General features: G+C 42.8%; 1 protein-coding gene across 1 annotated transcript in view; it reads right to left on the reverse strand.

Annotated features, from left to right (window-relative positions):
• AGO2 (argonaute RISC catalytic component 2) overlaps nucleotides 1–22,877 on the reverse strand; it is a 54,447-nt gene that overhangs the window by 23,888 nt on the left and 7,682 nt on the right. Inside the window, exons 2-10 of the mRNA XM_068672721.1 lie at nucleotides 16,117–16,312; nucleotides 12,865–12,985; nucleotides 7,314–7,495; nucleotides 5,787–5,923; nucleotides 5,516–5,650; nucleotides 2,520–2,607; nucleotides 1,381–1,528; nucleotides 1,074–1,193; nucleotides 584–706 (exon numbers count right to left, since the gene is read on the reverse strand). Of these exons, the coding sequence (XP_068528822.1) occupies nucleotides 584–706; nucleotides 1,074–1,193; nucleotides 1,381–1,528; nucleotides 2,520–2,607; nucleotides 5,516–5,650; nucleotides 5,787–5,923; nucleotides 7,314–7,495; nucleotides 12,865–12,985; nucleotides 16,117–16,312 (1,250 nt within the window). The remainder of the gene's footprint in view (nucleotides 1–583; nucleotides 707–1,073; nucleotides 1,194–1,380; nucleotides 1,529–2,519; nucleotides 2,608–5,515; nucleotides 5,651–5,786; nucleotides 5,924–7,313; nucleotides 7,496–12,864; nucleotides 12,986–16,116; nucleotides 16,313–22,877) is intronic.

The raw sequence follows: 22,877 nt of genomic DNA on the forward strand, positions 1-22,877 counted from the left end.
GACTATGTCAGACATCTGAAAACCCACTGTAAAGAAAAACCTGCAAATAAATACTGTGACAGGAAGAGCAGTCTCTAGAGAGTAACGTGCTGAGAGACAGAGAATACCTTAATATAGCTGTCCTAAACAGGGCTGCTTCACCCAGAACACTCAAAACCACCCAGAAGTTTAGCTTTAGTGAGGGAGGCAAAAATAACTTCAGTTATTACCATTCCTTATCTCTCTTCTTTTCAATGCACTGAGGGTTTGAACCACTGTGTGCAGGTTTCTTCTTGCAACATGAAATAAAACCGCGTGTCAAAGAAAAAAGCAGCTTGCAAACATCTTCCTCTGGTTTATACAAAGGCATTTTACCCCAGCTTTGCTTTCAGAAATAAAACGGGAGCGCTGAAGGAAGCATTGTCACACATAACATGGCCACTGAATTGAAAGATTTCTAAAATTAAAATATTTAAGTGCTACATATGATGACTTTATCCCGTTACGCCCAACGTCATTCACTGCAAGCGAGCATATTACAAAAATTATCACAGGCAGTAATCAAAGCAACCACAGGTAATTGTACAGCGTGTGTTCAACGTACCCTGCCTCCGTAGAGGATTGAGGGAGGCTGCAGGACTCTACCAGTCACATCTGTCATTTCGTCCTTGACCATTATCCCAAACTCACGAACATAAGGGTCAGTATTGAAACTTGCACTCCGCATCTGAAATTAAAAGGACTGAGATATCACTTGAAGAAAAAGAGGTCCTTTTTAGGAAAGGTGATAACATTTCTGAGGTAACTGTATTTGGGCATATATCCCCTATATATGGGTGAAGTCAAGCATTCAGAACCTCAGTTAATTCTTCTTTGATACGTGGATGCCTCCAAATTCAAAATAAAGTACCAAAACCCAAACAACAACCCTTAAGCCTTTTGAGAGAATGCATTTCGTAGTGGTTAATAAAGAAAGTTTTAGAAAAACAAGTTTACAACCTGTGTGCAGCATGCAAGCAACTTAGTACCTGCTAATGGTAAGAGAAAAAGTAAATCCTCTGCTACACTTGACTCATTTTTGACAGAACACTTACCAATTTGCTAATCTCTTCCTGACGGTCAGGTGCTGATCTGGCAGTTGCTCGAATCATAGTGGAAGTTTGATTGTCGGTGAGCTTTTTTATGCATCTTTGTCCTGCCACTATGTTGCACACCTAAAACACCCGCACACAAAGCTAGTTAAAAAACAAGATGCAACTGTGTGTAAAGCAGCAGGAAAAAAAAAAAAACACTACATTTTTAAGTTGGCTACTCATAATTTTAACAGCAGTTCTTCCTTTTTTCCCCTCTGCCCGCCTTCCCCAACTCCCAGAATAGAGTTATATCTAAAGGTTTACTTGCCTCCAGAGGAAGGTACGTGTGCTTCTGCTCCTGTCCAACTTGTAAACATGGGAGGTGAGGATAGCGCAAAACTAATTTGTGCCTGTCCTTAAAATACTGAGCTACAGTGCATTCAACTGTTTGTCCATTCTCCTGCTGAAGCGGGAATCTATTGGAAATCAAACATAAAAACAAGCTGTTATTTCACATAAACTACTTTCCCACGCTTGCTCAGTACACTTCTTGGCACAAGTTACGCTTGCTAGAGATTTAAACTATCTTGTTTAAACGATGTGAGTGCACTTCTGCAATTAGGAGTCTATCACAGCCACTACCACGTGGCTTTCAACAGAAAGCTGTTTCTCTAACTTTCTTGATACCTGAAGCTACAGACTGTGTCCTAAGAATGGGTACTTAGAGGCAAAAGCTAACATTTTCTGCTTGTGATACCTGCAGTTCTACATTTCAGGATGTGCCATGCACAGAAGATTGTAAGCTTATTGCAAAGCACACAAAACCAACTATTGTTTCCACAAATGCACTCCTCTCTTTGTATTCCAAATACATTACCACATATGCACTCATTTGCATACAGTTATATCAAGCTGGCACAAACAGTCCTTTCATTAATATAACGTGTCATTGAAAGAGTAGGAAATGAAGTCAATTAAATACTGTATTTAAACATCAGTGAGTTATTTTCTTGTTAAAAAAAAAAAAAGCTGGTATCAGCTCTGTTTCTTATACTGCTGTCTTAAAAACAGGTAAAATACCTGCCTGTTTAAGCTACCTGCAAAACCTTCAACAGTGATTATTAATGAATATTTTTCCAGGCTAAAAATGGATTGGCAATAAGCAGGATTAGGAACCTTATCCCAGTTGCCTTCGCTCCTCTGCTTAACAGCTCTGGGAAACATTATGCTACCCATAGGGTGTTCGGTTCTAATGCTGAAGAAATCCACGAAGGAAAAAAGAAATAAAGCACAGATCTAAATAGAGCAAAAGGAACAACATAACTGTGAAAATACTTTAAGGTGTATTTTAAATGTATTGAGCAAAGAAAAGTGCCATTTTGCAAGACTTTTCCTAGGTTAGTAAGGAAGTCCAGGCCCTCTTCCAGCATAAAATTAAACATCTGCTTAAGAAGCAAAATACTTTACGTTTGGTGACTTGCTGGTCGTCTGGTGACATTGCACACTCTGTATTTTCTTTTCATTTGTCCACAGTGTGTTATCTCCACCTTCAGACCTAAAAATTGGAAAACACGTTTCACTTATTTCTTTAAAAACAAGGTGTCAGCCCCCCCAGCTACCAAACAAGACTATGTTGTGTAGTAAAGTTAAGTCGTTAGCGTGTTCTTAGAGCTTTGAAAGGTATCTATGGTAGAACTCAAACAATTTCCAGTCTTAAAATTCAAAATCCCTGACCTTCAGCCAAAGTTCAACATAGACTTCTAGGTACAAGGCAAAACCTTACAGCCCCAAGAGTTGAAAGACAAAGCTGGACATAATTAATTCTAATTCTGTACTTCTAAGGAAGCCAGGGATGGTGGTGGAAGGACAAAAAGGGCATGAAATGAAAGGCTTGTTTATACTCTGTCTAAACACACAGTGTCTGTGAGACCTCCAGCTAGCACAACCAACCCAGACCTGATGAATCTGGAAACAAAAGGCCCCTACGCAGCCTCCAGGAGCCCACGAGAATGAGGCTGCTGGGCTTTATTCTCAGTGAAGACAAACATTTGCTACCTGCACAGAAGTATTTTGGATCTACCACTACAATCAAACATAAGCTTGGATACAGCACTTTTTTTTTTTTATTACTTGCGTGTTCAGACAGAAAGAAGTGTAGGTGGACTGTCAGAGTTAGGAAGTTGGATGTGTGGGAATAGGAAAGAGGGGGCTGTAAATACAAATTCCATCAATATCTGCACACGTGTATAAACTCATGCTGCTGCTGAGCAACACTGCACATTCCCCCTATCTGTCAAAGGCACTCACTTGCCAAACAAACTCATCTTCCCACGTAATTTGCTGGGGCTCAAAGTGCTGTCTATTATGAAACCATCAATAAATAGCAAGTTTTCAAAAGGATCTGTGAAGTCTGCATCGCAGTATTTTAATCAAAAGATCAACTGACTGTGATACCTCAATTTACAATTAGTTTTGCTGCAAATTTGAGGTAACTGTTACTTCCTGACGACTGCAAGTCCTCATGGAAAAGAATGACAGTAATAGCCAGATGCTGAATTGCTAGCTATTATTCCAAAACATTTATGAATGGTACAAACTCGATTTATTTATACTTTCCTTGCAAACTTCTCATTGGGCAAATACATGTTTTCAAGATGATTTTGTAGGAATGAAGACCTAAAGCTGCTTTCACCACAGAAGAGATTTATGCAGCTTGTTTTTCTTGTCTAAACTTACTTTTTATCATGAAGGAAGGTGTCCTAGAGATGGTGTTATCTTCGTAGTGCCTGGTATGGTGCCGTGTTTTGGATTTAGGATGGGAATAGTGCTGATAACTCAGTTTAGTTATCGCAGAGCAGTGCTCACACTAACAAGTCAAGGACTTTTCAGCTTCTCACACTCCCTGCCAGCGAGGGGCTGGGGGTGCACAGGGAGCTGAGAGGGGACAGAAGCAGGACAACTGGCCCAGGTTAACAAAAGGATGTCCCACACCACGCAGCATCATGCTGGGGGGAGATGGCTGGGGTGGAGGGCTGCTGCTGCTCAGGGAGGGGCTGTGCATGGGTCGGCAGGTGGTGTATGTTATGTGTCACTTGTTTTGTTTATTCTTTTTTCTCCTCCCTTTTCTTTCCTATTAAACTGCCTTTATCTCAAGCCACAGGTCTACACAGAGTCGCTTTTTTCCAGTTCTCTCCTCCATCCCACATGAGAGGGAGGGAAGGAACAGCTGCGTGGTGCTTAGCGCCTGCCAGGTTAAACCACAACAGAGTGACCCTGATTCTCCAGAAGAAACATTCTGGGTATGGACTCAGCAAACAACACGAACAGCACGATTCCCCTCTCCTACTCTTTGATTCAGTCCTTCCGTATTTGAATAACTGTAGCATACTTCCAGGAAATTATACATACAAACTATACTTAGGTATGCAAAAACACGTTGCCAATGTATTAGTAAAAGCTGGAATATGAAAATCTTCACAGCAGTAATCTCAAAAAAAAAAAAAAAAGACTGAGTAATTAAAAAAAAAAAAATGAAGTCCCAGTCTTTACAAACAACTTGAAATGACTGGATTAGAGACAGAAAATAATGCAACACTTCCACATGTCTAATTGTAACTTGCATTTACTCTAGAGATGCAACTATTTTAAGAAGAGCAAAGCATAAAGTAATATTCAAATTCTAAACACAGGGTGAAAAAGCAAAATTCATTTAAGATAACTTTTTTCTAAAGAGACTGACAGAACAAGGGATGCTGCTGCACAAGCTGAAAGGATCTCAGTTCCTCTGCACTGAGATGCTCTCAGACATCCACATGCATGAGTAACTTTGACCTGAAACTTGATCAAGTGACTGGGTGGTGGTGAGGCACGATAAAAGGAAGGTATGTCAAGAGAATCTACACTTAAAGGAGGAAAAGCTTATAGCCAGTAACTGATCTCAGTAATTAAGTTACGATCCATCTGCTGTTAGGATAAGAGTTTATCCCAACACTTAGAGATTAAAATCTATCATCTTCATGGATTCACTGCAGCACTTTCATTAAGGGCAAAGCTAATTGAAATTACTCTATCTGCCACAGGCTAAATGTACCTGCATGTACAGTTACCGAATATTCTCAAATGTATGATAATTTACTTCTATGTACCCAAGCTCTGAATGTTCCTGCTTCAAAAATAAATGAAACAAAAAACTCACTTAACCTTTCATACTAGTGAATCACGTCTGAAGCCATAGACTTTTCTGAACTGACACAATTTTGCTTGTAGTTCAAGGAACTCTGTCAAAGTCTTGAAATATATGCAAGCAATAAAATGTTTCTTGCCTCTTAGTTTGCTCAAAAAGCACATCCACTGTTCATTATGATAATCTGTCTCCCAAATAGTCAACAGCTAAGGAAAATCTTTCGAATATGTGTTGATAATACATCAGCAGACAGAATAAAGCAGTAATATGTAATTATTACCTTTTATTTCTTTGGTAAACTTTACCCTTTGGGAATCTGTCAGAGGTTTTTGTTGTTCTTCAATACTTTTGAAGTCCAAAACTTCACATACAAACTCAATAACTGGCTGTGCTTTGTAAAATGCAGTTGCAGATACTGTAGACAGAAACAGTAAAGATTTATTACAAAAGTACTGAGGACATTTTAAAAGAAATCCAGCAGAAGGAATTTGATTTTGGCCTTTCCACTGAAAGAGAGGAAAGGAGAAAGAAGGAATTTCTGCAGAACCTACCATCAATATTTAACATCATTTTCCATAAGGAAGGTCTGACTGATTGATGGAATCCAAACCAAACCTCTCTGCCACCACCTAATGGATTGGAGCACCCTTCTGATGCTGTAAAAAAAGATCGCCCCACAGGAGTATATCTGAAATAAAAGAAAAGAAATTCAGGTCATAAAATTAAAGCAGAAGGAAAAAAATAGTAATAAGGACATACCTAATATAAATTCGTACTCGAAAGCATAGAAATACGAGTGTTTCAAACAATAATCTGAAATCCCTTTCAGGACTCTAGGTTATACTTCTTAAAACCCATCTAGTTACATTAAATAATTGGGTACTAGTAGTCAGGTTGGTTTTTACATTTATTTTCAGTATACTGCCTTTACAAACCCACTAATTCAACCCACAAAGCATTAATAACTTTCTGGTACCCTATTAACCATTCAGCCATGCTTCAGTAAGAGAATAATTAAAGACCTCTCCTATTAAAACAGCACCGTAATAATCTCTCCCTGTACTTGTGCATGGCTTCCTCTAAAACCCATGGAAACTTTGTGCAGCTGAACAACTGATCTAAGTATTTCTGACACATCTTTCAGCTCCCTCAAAATCACTGCACTGGTAATTCGGTACTATATATTTAATATCAAACTAATCAAAAGCAGTGCTAATATGCTTCTCTGAAGAGAGGTGCATGAAAAACTAGTCTTGGCTGGTTTATTTACTGTAAAAGATGACTGAAGTGATTTTTTTTTTTAAATCCCTAATGTGAGGATAAAGTCAATGCAATATAAGGCTGCTTAAAGATATTTGCATAAATTTAATTCTCATTGTCTGTTTAGTCCTTTAAAATGGGAAAGTTCAGCCCTATTAAGCTTTGTTCTTTACTTCCCAGCTGAATTTAATTTGAACAGCGTTGTTAAGCGAGTCTTTTCATGGCAGCAGATTTAAAGAAACACAGCATCTCGGGTTAACTACAAATGCCATAGATCCCACTGGCTTGGGAAAAAGGATTTTGAAGGATATTTTTTTTCTCCTATAAAAATAGCCGTACTGTGTGACACTAACGTCTCTCTAGCACGGTAATATACAAAATTAGCAATTAACATCTGCCAAAGAAAACACAGGAATAGGGCAACAAGTTTTAAAACCGCCCTTCCATGTATCCCAGCCTCCAAGGACTTTCATCTCGGGGGGTTTCCTTCTCTGAAGCCCCCAGAGGAACAGGGGGCTACTGAGATGGGAGGGCACACTGCTGAGAACACACGAGCAGGGAACGAGGCTGAAAAAATCAGAGAGGAAAGGGATTTGTATCCAGGCTTGAGGCTATTCCCTTCACCCAATGAGCAGAAAAGTCCCATACTGCCTCTTACCTGGCCCCACAATCTACTTGGTAGCCATTATTTGGGTTGATCTGTGTCCACCTACTCAAAACAGCTGCTACAGCAATTCAGACAAGTTTCCTTACGCCATAAGGCAATTTCCTAAGCAATAAGGCAAATTCCCTAAGCCGTGCCAATGTCTGCTGCTTACCTCATGGAAGGCAAGTGCCTCATCACCACATCCAGAGCCTGGATGGTTTCAAACGGGACGCTCGGAAGCCGGCCAGAAAGAGCATCGTGTAAAGCCTGCAAGCTCACACAGGACATCCACTTGATTGCCACCTTAAATATCCTGTCCTTGCCTTCTCCTGGCAGCGTGACCTCCAGCTCCACCTGCAACAATGCCAAACAACAAACCAAGATGATTCTTTCTATTGAGAGGAAAAACTGAGAGGGACTTACAAGGGACCACGCTGAAAAATGTTGTAAAACATGGGAGAAGACAAAGAGAAATGATGAATATATTAGCTACAGCCTCTTTTTACAGCTAGATTTTTCCGAAGATATATCTCAGAAAACTGGCAGGCTTCCCAGCTGCCATCTATCTCCCTCCGAGACAAAATTGTATTTTGGAAGTGTTTGTGTACAAACAGGGAGGTCCCCGTGAAGATCTGATAACCTCATTTCAGATACCCAACACAAACTAATGCAGCAACATGCCCGTCAGCTTCTGCATGCCCAAAATAAAATCTGGTCTGCAATTACCTGCCAGGATTCACATAGTTCAGGTACAAATCCTTATACTGGTGATATTAGCATGTGGGAAACAGGCACGTTTCTTCGCTGTGTTAGGCCCTACTTTGAATTTTACATCCCAAACCAAACTACATTATCGTGAATTACTCTAGCTGTGGAGTATTTGGTACCGCTGTTTTCTCGTCTTTAGTAAAAGACAAAGTCTGAGCACGGTTCTTAAACCAACAAAGATTAAGGCTTGTCTGAAATTATTCAGACTTGTGGGAGTGGCTACAAGAAATAACACGATCAGAAGAATATCCTTTGTGCTGGTTACAAACACATTGCATTCTCCTGTCCTAGGGAGTTGACTTTTTGAATACAGAAGGCATCCACTTACAGACAAACTGTAATTAGCGGGCTGCTGAAGACAATACACGGGTAACAATGAGCTAATGTATGCAATCAGCTGAGCTTTCACAGCAGTCAACTTCTGCAGTCAAAAAATAGGAAGCAATGATAAAGCCCAAATAATAAGCCTCCCTACAAGCCAAACACCAAGTTGACAATTTACAGTAGACAATGACAATTAAAATTGCAGCCTCGTCTCCCCTTTAGTACAAACACTATTCACCAGAAGAGTCACGTACAGGAAGGAGCCACACACGAGAGAGCAATGGAAAGCAGAGCTCCCTTGGTCTGAATCTGGCCAAGACTGTTTATTCCATGAAAAACGCATACAAAGGCACAGGTTTTCACCTGACACAGGCTGGAAGCTCTCTATAAAAACTTTTTGCTTGTTTTTACTTTAAAAACTGTGCAAAGGTCTCTGCTCAAAAGGTCTTCCAACACCATTTAGAGCAGCTAGAAGACTGATGAGATGCATTTCTCTTTTAAACTTCTCTCCTCTAAATAAAGTTCCATTTTTCTGTTATTCCTGACACTGTTAAAACATAACTAATGTGATTATTAGTGTTTTTGGTACATTAATCTAGATATGTATCTATTTTTCCCTCCCTGATTTCAGTTTACAAAGCTCCCAAACCACCAAAAAATGGAAAAGGATAAAGAATTGGACTACTTGTGTTGAGGTATCCGTGTCCCCGATGGAAATAAAAACCACAGGACTGAAGAATTTCTGTGCCAATGACTAGACCAAGCTTGTGTCTGTCCCACTCTCTGATTTTAATTTTAAAAGTAGATAATCTGTAATTTGAAAGAACTTCACCCTTTTTTTGGTAACAACACCCCAACACAGAGATATGCTCAGCTATCTTCAACAAACCTACCAGTGATCAGAGCAGTACCTGAGCCAAACACCCACCATGTGTAGTTTAGCTCTAACAGTGAACTCGAACTGCTGAATTTAGTCCAGTTCCTGCTGTCAGACCTAAACCCTCTTCAAAACAGTTGAATTAAGAGTCTTTGCTCAAATAAGCAAGTTTAAATCCAGCTTTCCAGGGTTTCTTCCTCTAATATCTCAACTGAATAAAATGCTATAGCAGAGTAGTATTTCATAGTAGAGGAGTAGTATTTCAAGTAGGGAAATTCAAAATAGTAGTTTGACGTGAGAATTTTGCTTTATAACTTACTAAATTGTAAAGCTGAATTCAACAGCTGATTGTCTGCAGTTTCTCCAAACATAACCTGTCTGAAAATAAAAATTCACAGTCTCGATCACTAACCTGTCCTGCTCGAGACACTGTGCTGCAGTTTAGCAGTTAACATCACCTGACAGCTAGGAACCCAAATGAAAGGGACACTACTGTAGTGCAAAAATTGAAAGTTGTTCTTAAAAAGAACAGGGCTTGTAGCTGAGGTTCTCATCTGATTCATGCATACAAATCAGCATATCAGTATTTAATTTTGGTGGTGTTGCTGCTCTCTTAAAACCTAACCACACAATCATGGGGAATTCTCAGTTCTCTTTTCCTTAAAACTTGTGTCACTATGTGATTGTTTTGTCATGCTTTGAGTATATGATGTATAATTGCTCTCTTAATCTAGAGCTTTTCCTTCCCACAGATTCAAAGGAAAACTGATATGCAGTTTCCAGTCAAATTGTGTGTGCCTACCTGCCAGAGCCTCAGCTGGAAAATTCAAGATAAGGATGTACAAGAGGTCAGCTATCACACACAGTGTTGTTAGCAATACATCAAAAGAACAAAAGCAAGAAGTCAGAGGTGAACTGGGTCACTATCAGAACCCTATGGCAGAACCCAATTCAGATTTTTATACCTTGATGGTATCCTATACACCTTCAGAAGCAAGAAGTGTAAGTAAAAACTCAGAAAATACTCTGTTAGCACTTATCTATTCCCTATTTGTCCTGAAAGGTCTACAGAAATGAAGGAAGAATGAAAACATGGTGTAAGGAATGAATGAAAACAGGTTTAATTATCATAAAGGCCAAGCAGAAAAGTCTGTACATGAGGAAGTTATGAGAGAAGCACGTTATCAGCAAGGGGAAAAAAAAAAGGTTAGAAAAACACCACTGACAAGAGATGAGAACAGAGTAAATTAAGTTGAGGAGCAACTGATGAAAGATGATGGGAAATTAGTGTCAGCCTTCTGGTTAGCAGAAATTCTTCCGTTACTGACATACATCAAAAAATAATGGAGGTATTCTCTCATTTAGATGAAGGGCCATCTATTAATCACTGTACGTTCGTGAATTTTTTCAATATGATCCTAAACGTAATCAAACATGTTGTAAACTTGCTACATTTGTTCTGTACAGAACAGCCAAAAGAAAAAAAAGGAAAGCTAATCTCACTGCCCTGGAGGAAGTCTGAATACCTACAAGCTTTATACTGGTTTAAACCATGCTTAAACCAATTAAGAATCCGTGTAAAAAATGTCCCTCATTAAGCTGAATTTCCCAACACCTGATTTAAAGCAGCTGAAGGTTTATCTCTATTAGCTCTTTCCTCCAGGGTAATAACTTTAATAACTGCATAAGGCCTGTACCTGATGGGAAAAAGGGAAAAAGAGCAGTTTGTTAGAAGTGAGCCTAAATGTGAGTCACTCACACAAATAAAGAGACCTAAACCATCTTTGGGTTGTTTGTTTGTTTGGTTGGTTGGTTGGTTTTTGGTTTTTTTTTTTTGGTTTTTGTTTTTTTTTTGGACATTAACACCTCTTCTCTGCTAGATCTATGATCTAGCACAAGTGGGTTTGAAAATCCCAAAGCATCTTGAGTAGTGACTGCTTCCTGAGCACAACTCTCAGCCACACAACAAAGAGGAGCAGAGCAGCTGGAGGTCATCCCAGCCAGTTACTCCGAGCGAAGTCATCTTACATCTCACACGCTTGCGCTAGATCAGAGGATTACTTTGATCCCACGTTCCTTTATCCTCCGCAGATGGACCATTTTTCATTTACTTTTCCTTTTTAAATGCCAAACTTCACGCTTGTCATAAAACGTAGAGTTATTCATGCACAGCTCAGCTGGTATTGTAGTTATAAGCTCAGCCTGTGCAGCCAGAGGACCTGTTTCACCTCCCCCATAGACACACACCAAAGATCATTCCAGCTTTGGCAAAGACTTTGCAATGTTGGGCAAACCTGTAGGAACTTGGACACCATATTTGAAAGTCAAAAAAGTCGCTAATAATCTTAAATAATTCCTTTATGGTTTTCCTAGATATATCAGTTAATGAAAAGTAATTAAGCCTGGAGCAGAGGCTGACCTTTACTAAATTGTACTCACTTAAACATGCTTTGGGGAAATATAAATTGCAGCTAGGAGAACAAGAGCTTGATTTGGGTAGAACCTCAGCCACGTCCTGCACTGCCCAGGCACACAGCAGGAGACACAGAAGGTCAGTCTAACTGCTAAACAGCACATTTCCCAAATTTAGGGAGACCTGAGCTGTTCTCCCAGCTGTAGCACGCAGCAAGTTTCCGTATCCCTCTCTAAATTCATTTGCATTTCACTTTGTCTCCTTTTGTTGCAGTCAACAGGACAGAACAGGCTTTGTCCCTAATTGCACATGCCTCACCTTGCACCCACAGCAGAAGGCTGGAATGGCCTCCAGAAACTACCGCAGCAGAAACAAATAACGAGCATGACTCCGTCCTCAAGCATTTAGCATATAAATAAAAAAGGTCACGGAAAATTCAATCTGATATTAGACCACAGCAAGTGTAGACTAAATTATTTTACAGGGTTTGTGTGTCAGCGTGCTCCAATACGCTCCTTTCTGCCTAACGATGCGAGTACACTTGGCCACGACAGCCGGAGTGACTGAAGAGGTCACTTTCCCCAGGACAGAGCTGACAAACAGGACACACAAACGCTCTTTGCCTATCCCAGTGCTCAGCTAGCAGGTCTTTGCCTGGGCAATTAAAGCCAATTTGGCTCTCTCATCACAAAAGACGAGAGAAGAGGTTCCATAGTGCCAACCAAGTGGTGCAGGAGTTTCTTCCAATTAGTGGATAATAATAATCAGCTCTTGGTAGGCTTTGATGACATAAATGAGCCAATAAAAGGCTGAGAGAGTTGGGGATGTTCAGCCTGGAGAAGAGAAAGCTCTGAGGTGACCTTACTGCAGCTTCTCAATACTTAAAAAGTATTACAAAAAAGATGGATGCCAAATTTTGCTCGGGCAGATTATGACAGGATGAAGCGAAAGGGTTTTAAACTACAAGAGGGGAGATGTAGATGAGATGTTAGGAGGAAATTCTTCACTCAGAGGGTGGTGAGGCCCTGGCACAGGCTGCCCAGAGAAGCTGGGGATGCCCCATCCCTGAAGGTGTTCAAGGCCAGGCTGGATGGGGCTTTGGGCAACCTGGGCTGGTGGGAGGTGTCTCTGTCCACGGCAGGGAGGTGGAACTAGGTGATTCTCAAGGTCCCTTCCAACCCAAACCATTCTGTGAAGCCATACCCTGAGTAAAGTGGCCTCCAAAGGCAGCAGAACGCATTCACACACACACACACAAAATAGCTGCTATCAGTTATTAGAAAGGCTCTGCAAATATTACATTAGAACCACCTGCTGGAAACTCTTCTCTTTAAAACTTACTTTATCTCTTCCAATGGGAAGCGGCATAGCTGTATAAAGGTTTTTTCTTCCATCAAACACTGGCTTGCGATCCCCAAAGATCTGTGTTTTAAAGTGCTGAACCATATGCTCCACTATTTCCCTGGAAACACAAAAAGATTACGTTAATTCAACTTCTTAAACTTTTCACATTAAGCGGCAAGTGAACGCTACCACTTATGAGCAGAAGCGTGAAGAAAATGAAAGGGATGCCCACCGCTGAGCATTAAAGCTACGATTTGTTTCGCTGACCTGCCCGAAAGCAACCTTTCCACAGCCTGAACTGTTTTCTCAAAGCAGCTATATTTAGCATTTTCAGATTGAAGCTTTCCTTCCTGTTTTCTGTGATTCACTAGAACCGGCAAAGAAGAACGTGCTAGCTCAGGCTCTGAACAGCAGATGCATGACACTCTGGGGCTTCTGCTCCCCTGTCCTACAGATCTCGTTCTGCATGTCACCAGAGGATGGTGGGCCAAAGAATCACCACTAAACCTTGCAGCCTTGGTGCTGCACCAGCACGATGTTCCTACAATGACAGTAGCACACAAGCTTTTTGCCTAACACTACAAAAGATGTCTTAAATGCATTTTTTTTCCCCACAAAAGCAACAAAACTCGCATTCACAGGGACTCACATTTTAAAAATCTATCTTCATTCATAAAGCATAGCTTGCATGAATGAAGCAACCACCTCAAGTTTTTGTCCAGCCACAGTGGCTACACGCTGGCCGTGCAGTGCACCAGCAGACGAGCAGCTTGTTGGAATAACACCACCCCCTGATGCCAAAAGCCTTTGGTCCAAACGTCCCAAAAAGACATCCCTGGAAGATCCTTAATGTATGGCTGCGAGCAAAAGGGCACGAAGAAGTGGAGCTGACACAGAAAGGAAAGCCACGGGATGCTGTTTCTGCAGTACCACCGTCAACTTGCTCAGGCAGCTATTTTATACACCATTTCTTGGAAAGGTAATTAGCCTACTTGGATACTGGAGCGGCACAAAGCTCTGAGAAGAAACGCCGAGTTCATCCAAGTGCTGTAGCCAATGAAAACTTTCAGCTGACAATTTCTTTGCTGTGTCCCAAGGCTTTAGGACAACACAAGTTCATTAAAAGAAACTTGTCTGACCTTGTGAGAAGTGGGAATGAAACTTGGCCCAGTGATTTCTGCCTTGAATCTGCAATACCTGACTGGACAAGTACATACTTCAAGGATGGGAGGAGGGAAATACATTTCAACCTTAAGTTAAATGTTTTGAGTAACAAAAAATCCATTCTCTTACTAAGCAAGTTTTGCTTGTAAACTACTCCGTGAACATGAACGAAGCTTAATTAAGGCTTTCAAACTTCAAACCACACTTAGCAACCGTGTTTCTCAGCTGTGGGCTGAGACATCCAAATGAAAAGTGAAAGCGTTTTCTCCATCTGAAGTTAAAAGAAGAGTTATTTACTCATTCTCCAACTTCAGCCCCTTGGGACTACTATCCTGCAAAGACCACGCGTGCATGCAAGAATTTGAGGCTGCTGACCAGAAGTGGAGCTCATTTTGAGCCTTGTGAGCCCCAGCTATCCTCAAAACTTAAACTGAGGGCATCCACAGTGCAGAACCTGATGCCACATCGCCCGTCCTGACTGCCAGCCAAAATAGATCTGGACATGTATCTGCACAGTCGCAGGCCAAGCCACAGCAAATCCTAGAAGGAAACTGAAGAAGGAAGCCAGGACAGATGAGGGAGCGGTGTAAATGAAATTAAGATGTCCCCCTATCTTTGCTGGAGATTATAAATTAACACAAGCTATTTACTATAAATATATGTATTAATGCACTTGTAAAAAAAAAAAGTACAATTTAGTTCTGGATTATACGTGCATCCCACACAGCCCTACATAGGTACCCAAATACATACACCAACACAGGTATACGTGTAGGATTAGAAGGTTCTGACTAACAAAAACCCAGGCATGGGCAAAGGCATGTACATCTACAGGGTAACAAAGCACGAATAAGTGCTCAAAGAAGTAAAACACACCCTTCATCGAGGGAATCCCATTTGTATTCTTCCCCCACCGCACCAGAAACACACACTGTAGCATCATGAAATGCATTTACAACACCCCTGGTTACTGCAAAAGGCGTTTCGTCCATGCACTTTTGTACCTGCTCCTGAAGAGAGTTTACCAAGCAGCATTTGCTTTCAAAACTAAACCCAATTCTCAACTAGTTTCAAGATTAAATAGCTAGCCATAGGAAAAAAAAATAGAACAGCAAAGCTTAGCAGTGCTGCTTTGGTAGGAAATCCTACCATTAGTGGCCTCATCAGGGTAACAATGGGTAGCACGCTCCAGTTTATTACTTCACGGTAGGAAAACTTTGGCTTTCAGGTGGCTTTTTTTTTTTTTTTTTTTTTTTTGACTCCACACTTCGCTCCCGACTGCATATTCCACCCATGTGACCTTTTTTTCGTACGGAAAGTTTCTGCTCCTGAATATATAAACACGCCATTCCGATCCCCTGCAGTCAAGATGTGTAGGTAGTTACGCTGAAGACACTTGTGGTTTGCAGTCGCTGCCAAGTCTTGCTCTCAGTTTCACTTCTGGCACCGCCACTCTTCTCCGAGTTAACGAGGTTGCCACACTGTGACTAATAGGGCACACATGCAAAACGCAGGACCTAATTGCCTGGTTCCTTGGCCAACTGATGCCTGTTTTCATCTCGCTATCTGTTGCAGGAGCATATCTTTCCCTTATATAGAATCTCCTGATGAAGGATAATTTCTTACCTAACTCAGTCCCTCCACAATCCTCCTGCAGCAGCACAAACAAATGGATTTTACCTCTCTTTTTCCGTAGGGGAAGGTAGGAAAACAAGCTGGCAACACCAACACCCTGCTGAAGAACTTGCCAGCCAGCTGCATCCCAATACTGAACCAAGCAACACCAAGAATTGTATTTATCAAGTTATTTTATACTGACCTGACCCCTCTAGACTTAACACAGTGGCTTTAATCACAAGCTCCATCAAAATAAAGGACCACTAGCACTGAGTTGGTAAGAAAGGAAGGAAAACTCTCAGAAATAACTCCTGGTGATGAACATGCCAAGCCAGAAGCTATCAGTACAGATAATGAATAGATAGAAAACTCCTCTGAGCTGTCCACAAAACCCAGCACACAGCTCCAGCATTTTCAAATCACCGCAGGAATGTAAACAAAAAGAGGAAAAGCAAAGCACACCATTACCTGTTAACTCTTCTGGGGCATTTTTCTGGCTTTATGTCCAACTCATAATGGTAGATATCAATTTTGGGAATGTCCATTTCAAAGAAGTTGGCCTGCAGTTTGATTGTTCTCCCAGAAGAGCCGAAATCTGGGCGAGGAGGAGGTTTGAAGGCATATCCCTGGATTGGTGGTGGCATTGGTGGAGGAGGTGCGAGCACTGGGAAAAAAAAAAAAGGAAGAAAAAATTAGAAAAAATTAGCCACGTGAGCTACATTCAACTGGCTTTTGAGCAAATTTGCAGCCTAGTTGACCAATGAAGTAGAGCACACTCAAACCTGTAACCCAAACTAAGAACGACAACAAAAAACACACTAACAGGAGTCCATAAGTCTCCTCTTCTGATGCTGGTTCATTATTTGCTGTATTTCCTAGTCCTGATTATTGATCAAAACCTTAAAACCAGTTGCACTTCCCTACCCTGCACAGGATTTTGAGATGCTAAGCACGCGCTGCTGGAAAAGCGAGAACTAGAGCATCACTTTCTTGCAGGAAAGGTCTCAGTTTCAAAAGAGATACAGAAGCAAATCACCTACCCGCTTTTATTTGAGCAAACACCTGTAGGATGGAGTTTACACTACTTAAGCCACCTTTGAAGTCGTTATTTGAAAGGCTTGTACGCACGTAAAGCAAATACCACAGGCGTATTTCAGCTGTGTGCATTTTGCTCTGATCACCGCAGCCTGCCAGGAGCAGGAATGAAGCCCAGGAGCCCTTCCTGCACATCTCTGCTCCCTGGCAAACACGGTGCGTTAGAATTCAGCTATGCCCTGCTGTTTCCTTGATGCAGAGAGCAAACAGCCTCTGGCTGAGCTCAACCAACAGCCGGCTGCTATAGATCGGGCAAGGCACAGCCGAAGCGCAATAGCTGCTTGCTTTAACCTAGGAATTCCATTAAAAATCCACCAGAAAGGATCTGAGAGAGCAATTTGAGCATCCAAAGCTCCTCAAACAGCAGTGCTCAGCTTGCCAGAGGTCTAAATGCTGCAAAATGCTCAGGTGTGAACGAGCCCAGTGGGCTCCTCACTATGTGTGGGCACCCAGGTGGGGCTCTGGGATCACCCAGCTCAGTCTTCGACACAGAACCTCCTTGATCCACATGGCTGTCACCTTCTCTGCTGGAAAGTGCTTCCAGAAGGGTAATGCTAAACTATACTCTCTTGCTTCTGGCTGATTTCTTCCTGGTCAGGTTATCCTCACGGCTTCTGGCTGATTTCATCCTGGTCGGGTTATCCTCATGGCCTTTTAGACTCAGCACTGGTTGTGGTTTTGGATTTAAACCTGGCTAGATGTGGCCAAGCTGCCCCTTACCGTGGCACCAGGCTGCTCTGTCACTGCCCCTCCTCTGCAGGACCAGGTGAGAAAACTGCTCCCACAAACATTTAGAGCTGCAACGTTTCAAAGCTTTCTATTACCCGACAAGCCATTTTATTGCTTTTATTGTTGTCTTAAAGCCCTTACTTTCATTTCCACTTTTCTCTAACATCCCCGTTCAACCACAGTGGCCTGGGCACTGACACGATTCTGTATTTTTTGGGTTGTTCCCTATCATTCCCATAGCACCATCCACTCCAAAAACATTTCCAGGTTCTGCCCAGACTCCTGGCATTTGCCTTTGAACATTTCTGCTCTTTTTATCCGCACTCCATCCTAGCTGGATCATGGATTGCCTTACCACTAGTACCTGCTCAACTGTTATCCCATCCATACGAAGCATTTCGCTTCTCTTCGCCCCGTATTTTTATGCTTTCTGACATTTTATCTATTTCCCAGGTATCTTCCAGCCTTATTTCCCTGCCCTTCCTTTTTTCTGGGCCAGGTTTGATGCAGCATTTTTCACCTCTCTGAAGAGTAGCACGCTGCTGGACAAGATCGGGAGGCAGTTTGACAGCACACCTGCACCACGTATTTTTAAACTTTTTTTATTTTTGAAATGATCCAATTAAAAAAAAAAAAAAAAAAGCTATTTCTGGCTCAGCTCACCAAGCAAACTTATTTAGAGCAGGGTGGTGCTTGAAGGAGATAAGTCCTGTTTATTAAACAGCAGCGCTGACCCGATAAGCAGGCAGCCTACGTCGCTGCACACGCTGCAGCTGGAGGACTGAGGGATGCCAACCTAACTGCAGGGGAAAACCCAAGTTAAACCAAAAATGACAACTGGCGGCGTGAACTCATTGTAGGGACTACCACCTCAGACTAAGACTGCTGAGAAAAAGCAAGGTATCTTGTGGGAAACGCGTTACAGCGACCATCTGTGAGGTTCAGAGGCACAGCACGCTGAGTTCAGAGCATTGTCACTCTTTTTTTTGTTGAAGAAAACCCACAAAACGTAGCCGCTGTGTTCAAAGCTGTCCCAACACACTGCCCAGCTCCCGAGCAATTCCCTGCACCCACCCGCCAGGGCCCGAAGGGCCGCTGCTGGCAGCTCTCCAAACACCCCTGTGGTTTTTTCTTATTTTCCTCTGTCCCTGCTTTTCCAGAGGCTCCTTTGCAAGCACGGACGCTGCCTTCAGAGACAGCATTTCAAGAACTCCACGTGGATACCTGGACCTTACCCTTAAAGCGCTGTCAGGGGGAGAACGAACTGAAGATGAGTTATTAAAGGTGAAACATCCAAGCGATATCTATCAGAAGCTCCTCACTACACAAAACACCGAATACCGAGAGTGTTTCAGCCTTGATATGAGGCCTGAGGCCGTCACGAAAACGCAGAGCTCTGTTTTAAGGGTTTGGAGCAAGGTACGCTGGAGATTCAATAGCGAGGTGCCCACACAGAGCATCTTCAGGCTTAATTTTTAAATTATGAAGTCGCTTCCTTTTATAATTCACCCAAATTACACAGACCGAATGTTCAGAGTTATCACTCGTAAGAAATGTGATTTCTCAAAAAGAAAGAGATCTGGGAAAAGCCAGATATTAGAAAAATACCATCCTTGTAAAGGGAAGTAAACCCCAAGCAGCATTGCTCTGGGAAAAGAGAAGAGGAGGAAGAGGAAGGAGGAGCAGAGGAGCCACACACCAACAGGGAAACGAGCCCAGAAATTCTACTTTAGCATAAATTGGGTGTTTTTGAAATGTACAACCTGCCTGCAAAGCGAGGCCGCCTGCGTGCGGCTCCCTCTGCATCCAAGCAACGCCGATCAACCCCGAGATAAGAGTGACTCAGGGAGCCACCTGGCCAAGACACTCCCAGCACATGAAAGGTGTGAATGAGCCGCGCTTCTCAACGTGGCTCTGACATCCAGCCGGTTGTGTAACTGTGTTTTTGGGGCTGTTTCATTCATTTCTAACCACTTTGCAGGCTTCCAGCACCGTCCTTCATCCTTCCCGATGCTGTAAAGCTTCGCTGCTGGGCTGCTCAGTACCCGGAGGTGTCGCAGGTCAGCGCCAATCTTGGATATCACAGATTTTCAGCAGCCAATTAGGCCTTGGTAATAATATCAGAGCCTAACGAGTTACTAAATAAGAAGGGGCCGAGCTGGTTGCATCCGAGGGCTTGTCGACACAGGAGATCGTCTGAGTGTAATTAGACCAGGGTAATTATATCAATAAGTTTCCCGGCGTAGCAAGCCCTGACACATCTTTAATAGTCAGGTGATGTTTGCACAACTCACAAATGTTTTAGCATCTGTCTCCCGTAGCCCACGTTTGTCGATAGGAAGTATCTTTTAAACTATTCTTCTAAAAATACAGCCCCTTGTTTGGCAGCTCTGCTTTGGATCCAAGTCGCTGATAGCAGACATCGAGGGCAGTTCCTCTGGATCATCGGGATGGGCGTTTGCAGATGTTGAAGCTGCCGTTTGAAGAGGATGCTTTAAGCCCTTCAAAAACATTTTCTGGTGCAGTTTGACTCATCTTAAGCAGGACTTGAAACAAAGCGAGCCACAGGCAACAAAGCTTAACCTGAAGACAGAATAAATTCTCTCTGCACTAACAGAAGAGGCACAACAAACACTTTTTAAGGATATCAGATGGACTAATTACTTGACACCCAAGTATTAAAAGAAGTCCAAACTTCAAGCCTGCATAAAGAATTGCAATTTAATGTTAATTCCACTTCCCCTGCAGCACCTGATGTGCCCTGCTCATCCACCCCACACCACAGGCAGCACAGACCCCAAAACGACTGCAAGTACTGCTTCTTGAATCGAATTCTGCTGTTTTTGTGTGTCAGAGGGGCTTTGGCTTTTCCCTTTTTCCGCCCCAAACCAACTAAAACCACTTAGGACCACCTTCAGGTTTTTCCCCAGTCCGTGTTTTGGAGAGAAGCTCAACTTTCAAACTGTCTGTTAAGAACCGCTAGCCGCAGATAGGGAAGAGGCTGGCAGTGTTTTCTAGGAGATAAGGAGAACTCCAAGCTGCAGCTCACAGTCCCTTGATACTACGAGGGCAAAGGAATCTACACGACTGTCTCTGCTCCTCACTGAGCGCCTCTTGGCGTCCAGAAAGCTCCTCACTCAAGGCACAGGGCTCTTGGAGTAGATTTCAGGCACCGAGGAAAGGTAACGGACTTAACCTTACCCCTAGGAATAAGGTTAATTCAGCAAACCACGAGGAAAATGCTGGAGGGAAGGAGGAGGTGGTGCAGGTGGGTTTGAATCCAGGAGCTGTGACAGCATTATCTTAAACATCACCTCCTGAAGGCCCCACGCGAAGGTGGGACTGCCCCGAGATCTCCTGAGGTTTTCTGCTGATCCCTCCTCTGGAAAACAGCTCTTTGTGGGGCTCAACAGGGCAAACAACCCGATAAGCATCTGGAAGGAATGGGAAGAGGTAAGGTGCAAAGGGTAGAAACCAATTCTTCCTACCCGTTTATGCAAATAAAGCACGTCCAGGGCTGCTTCGGGCAGCTCCTTTAACCACTTCTTGTCCTACCTATAGCAAGCAGGGCAAGTATTCAAGTGGGTGGAGGGCAAACAGATTGCTAGAGATCTCCTCAGGAAAAAAAAAAGGAAGGGGGGAAGAGTGGAGAGGAGGCAAGCCTCCCAGTAATTCACCTCCTGTATTCTCCTTGAGTTTCCTAGCCAGGTATAATCCAGTTTTTAAATCATTATTGCCTGGAACGGCCCCTAAAACGCTCTCCAGTTTGGTCACTCAGGTCCCATCCGGTCTGCTCCTGAGCTCCTCTCCAGCACCTGCTCGTCCCAGGGCACCACGTCTCCACCTCCACTCGGACCGTGAAGAAACTTAAAACCACCACAGGCATGTTTTAAGGCCCTCGTACAACATTAGTGGGATCTTCAGGGCCACCACCAGGCCACGTTGCTTCTAGTTTCTTAGTGCTGTCGCATGAAATCCAGTATTCAGGTAAAAAGAGTGGAACATCTCGGCTCAACAGCATCGCCTGCAAACCTGTAATCTCCTTACGTTCAGCAGACTTAATCTAAACACGATTTTTATGCAATAATTGTCACTTACCACGAAAGAATTCAAACTATGTTAATTCTCAAGCCCGCTGCTGTATGATTTTGCCTGGAGTAAACACTTACAGATCCAGACCCATGGTTATCCTGGCTCCTTCCCTCCTGCTGCCTGTTATCAGAGGCATCGGTGCCCGCACGCACGCGAGCACCACAGAGCCCAACAAGCTCTAAAGGCTCGGGCTTCTGCCCCTGGCATGCATTTCTGGCGAGCTGTGCCTCGCCAGCTGGAGACTGGTGCCACGGAGGCCCCAAACCTCCGTCCCCAGTGTAATCCACATTGTGTGCAACTTAATGAAACACAGAAGTGATTTGTCCTCAGCTTATTAGAGAAACAGCCCGGGATGGACACATTTGCTCTGTCCTTTTGCGAGTACATTCACACCCACCCCACGCTTTGAATAGCAGTAGTTTTGCCTGAAGTCTACAAATAGGAATTTTGAGTTAGTCTCATGCCTAAAAATCTTTTTACTTCACAAAGCTCAGCTGTTAAGCTCTAACTCAGAAGCAGCCACGCTTTGCTTGGAAAAGAAATCTTCGCCCAGACCCACACCAGATTAATCTTTAAAAAAAACAAACAAACAAACAAAAAAAAAAAACAACTCGTGTCTTGGTTTGGAAGTAGAAAATTCACAGTTGATTTATCATTTTTGGTAGTGAAAGCAGCTGCGGGAGCATCTCTACTAGGAGATCCAGCAGCACGCGATGCGGTTTGGAGAGATAGGGCTGTGGTTTTCGGCGCTGCTGGGACGAGTGGTAAAATACAGGTTTGAACGAACAGAATAATTGCGATATGACAGGAGTGTAGGCTTCCAGCAGGATGCCTCTGTGATATTCCCCACACACACCCCGTTACAGCTTGCTTTCCCTCCACCTGCTTCCTGTAAGCAGCTCGGGTTCTCCGAGCAGTCAATACGAATTCAGGCTCGGCCGTGGCACCGCGCCACCCCAGCCATGACAGCAAAAGCAAGGGAGGAGACCGTAAATAATGGCATTTTACTACAGGGAGATCAAATCCCCGCAGAAAAATGAAGTTATTCAGTTCTTCCTGCAGTGTCACTAGTAAAACCTTACTCAACGTCACACCCAGTCCTATAAATTTCCATCTGGGGGCTGTCCTTTTCTTCTAAGGGATCTATAAATGTAAAAAGAAGTGTAAAAGTGAAAACAGAAAAGGTGTAAATGCCAGCAGGAAGCCGATACCTCCACTGAAGTTTTACATGACTACAGATTTGCAAATCAGAAACACTTGGGGAAAAAAAATACCACTACTGTACTCTAATCACACAACAAAATCCAAACAAC

The sequence above is a fragment of the Anas acuta genome, chromosome 2, assembly GCF_963932015.1.
Source record: "Anas acuta chromosome 2, bAnaAcu1.1, whole genome shotgun sequence".
Lineage (NCBI taxonomy): Eukaryota > Metazoa > Chordata > Aves > Anseriformes > Anatidae > Anas > Anas acuta.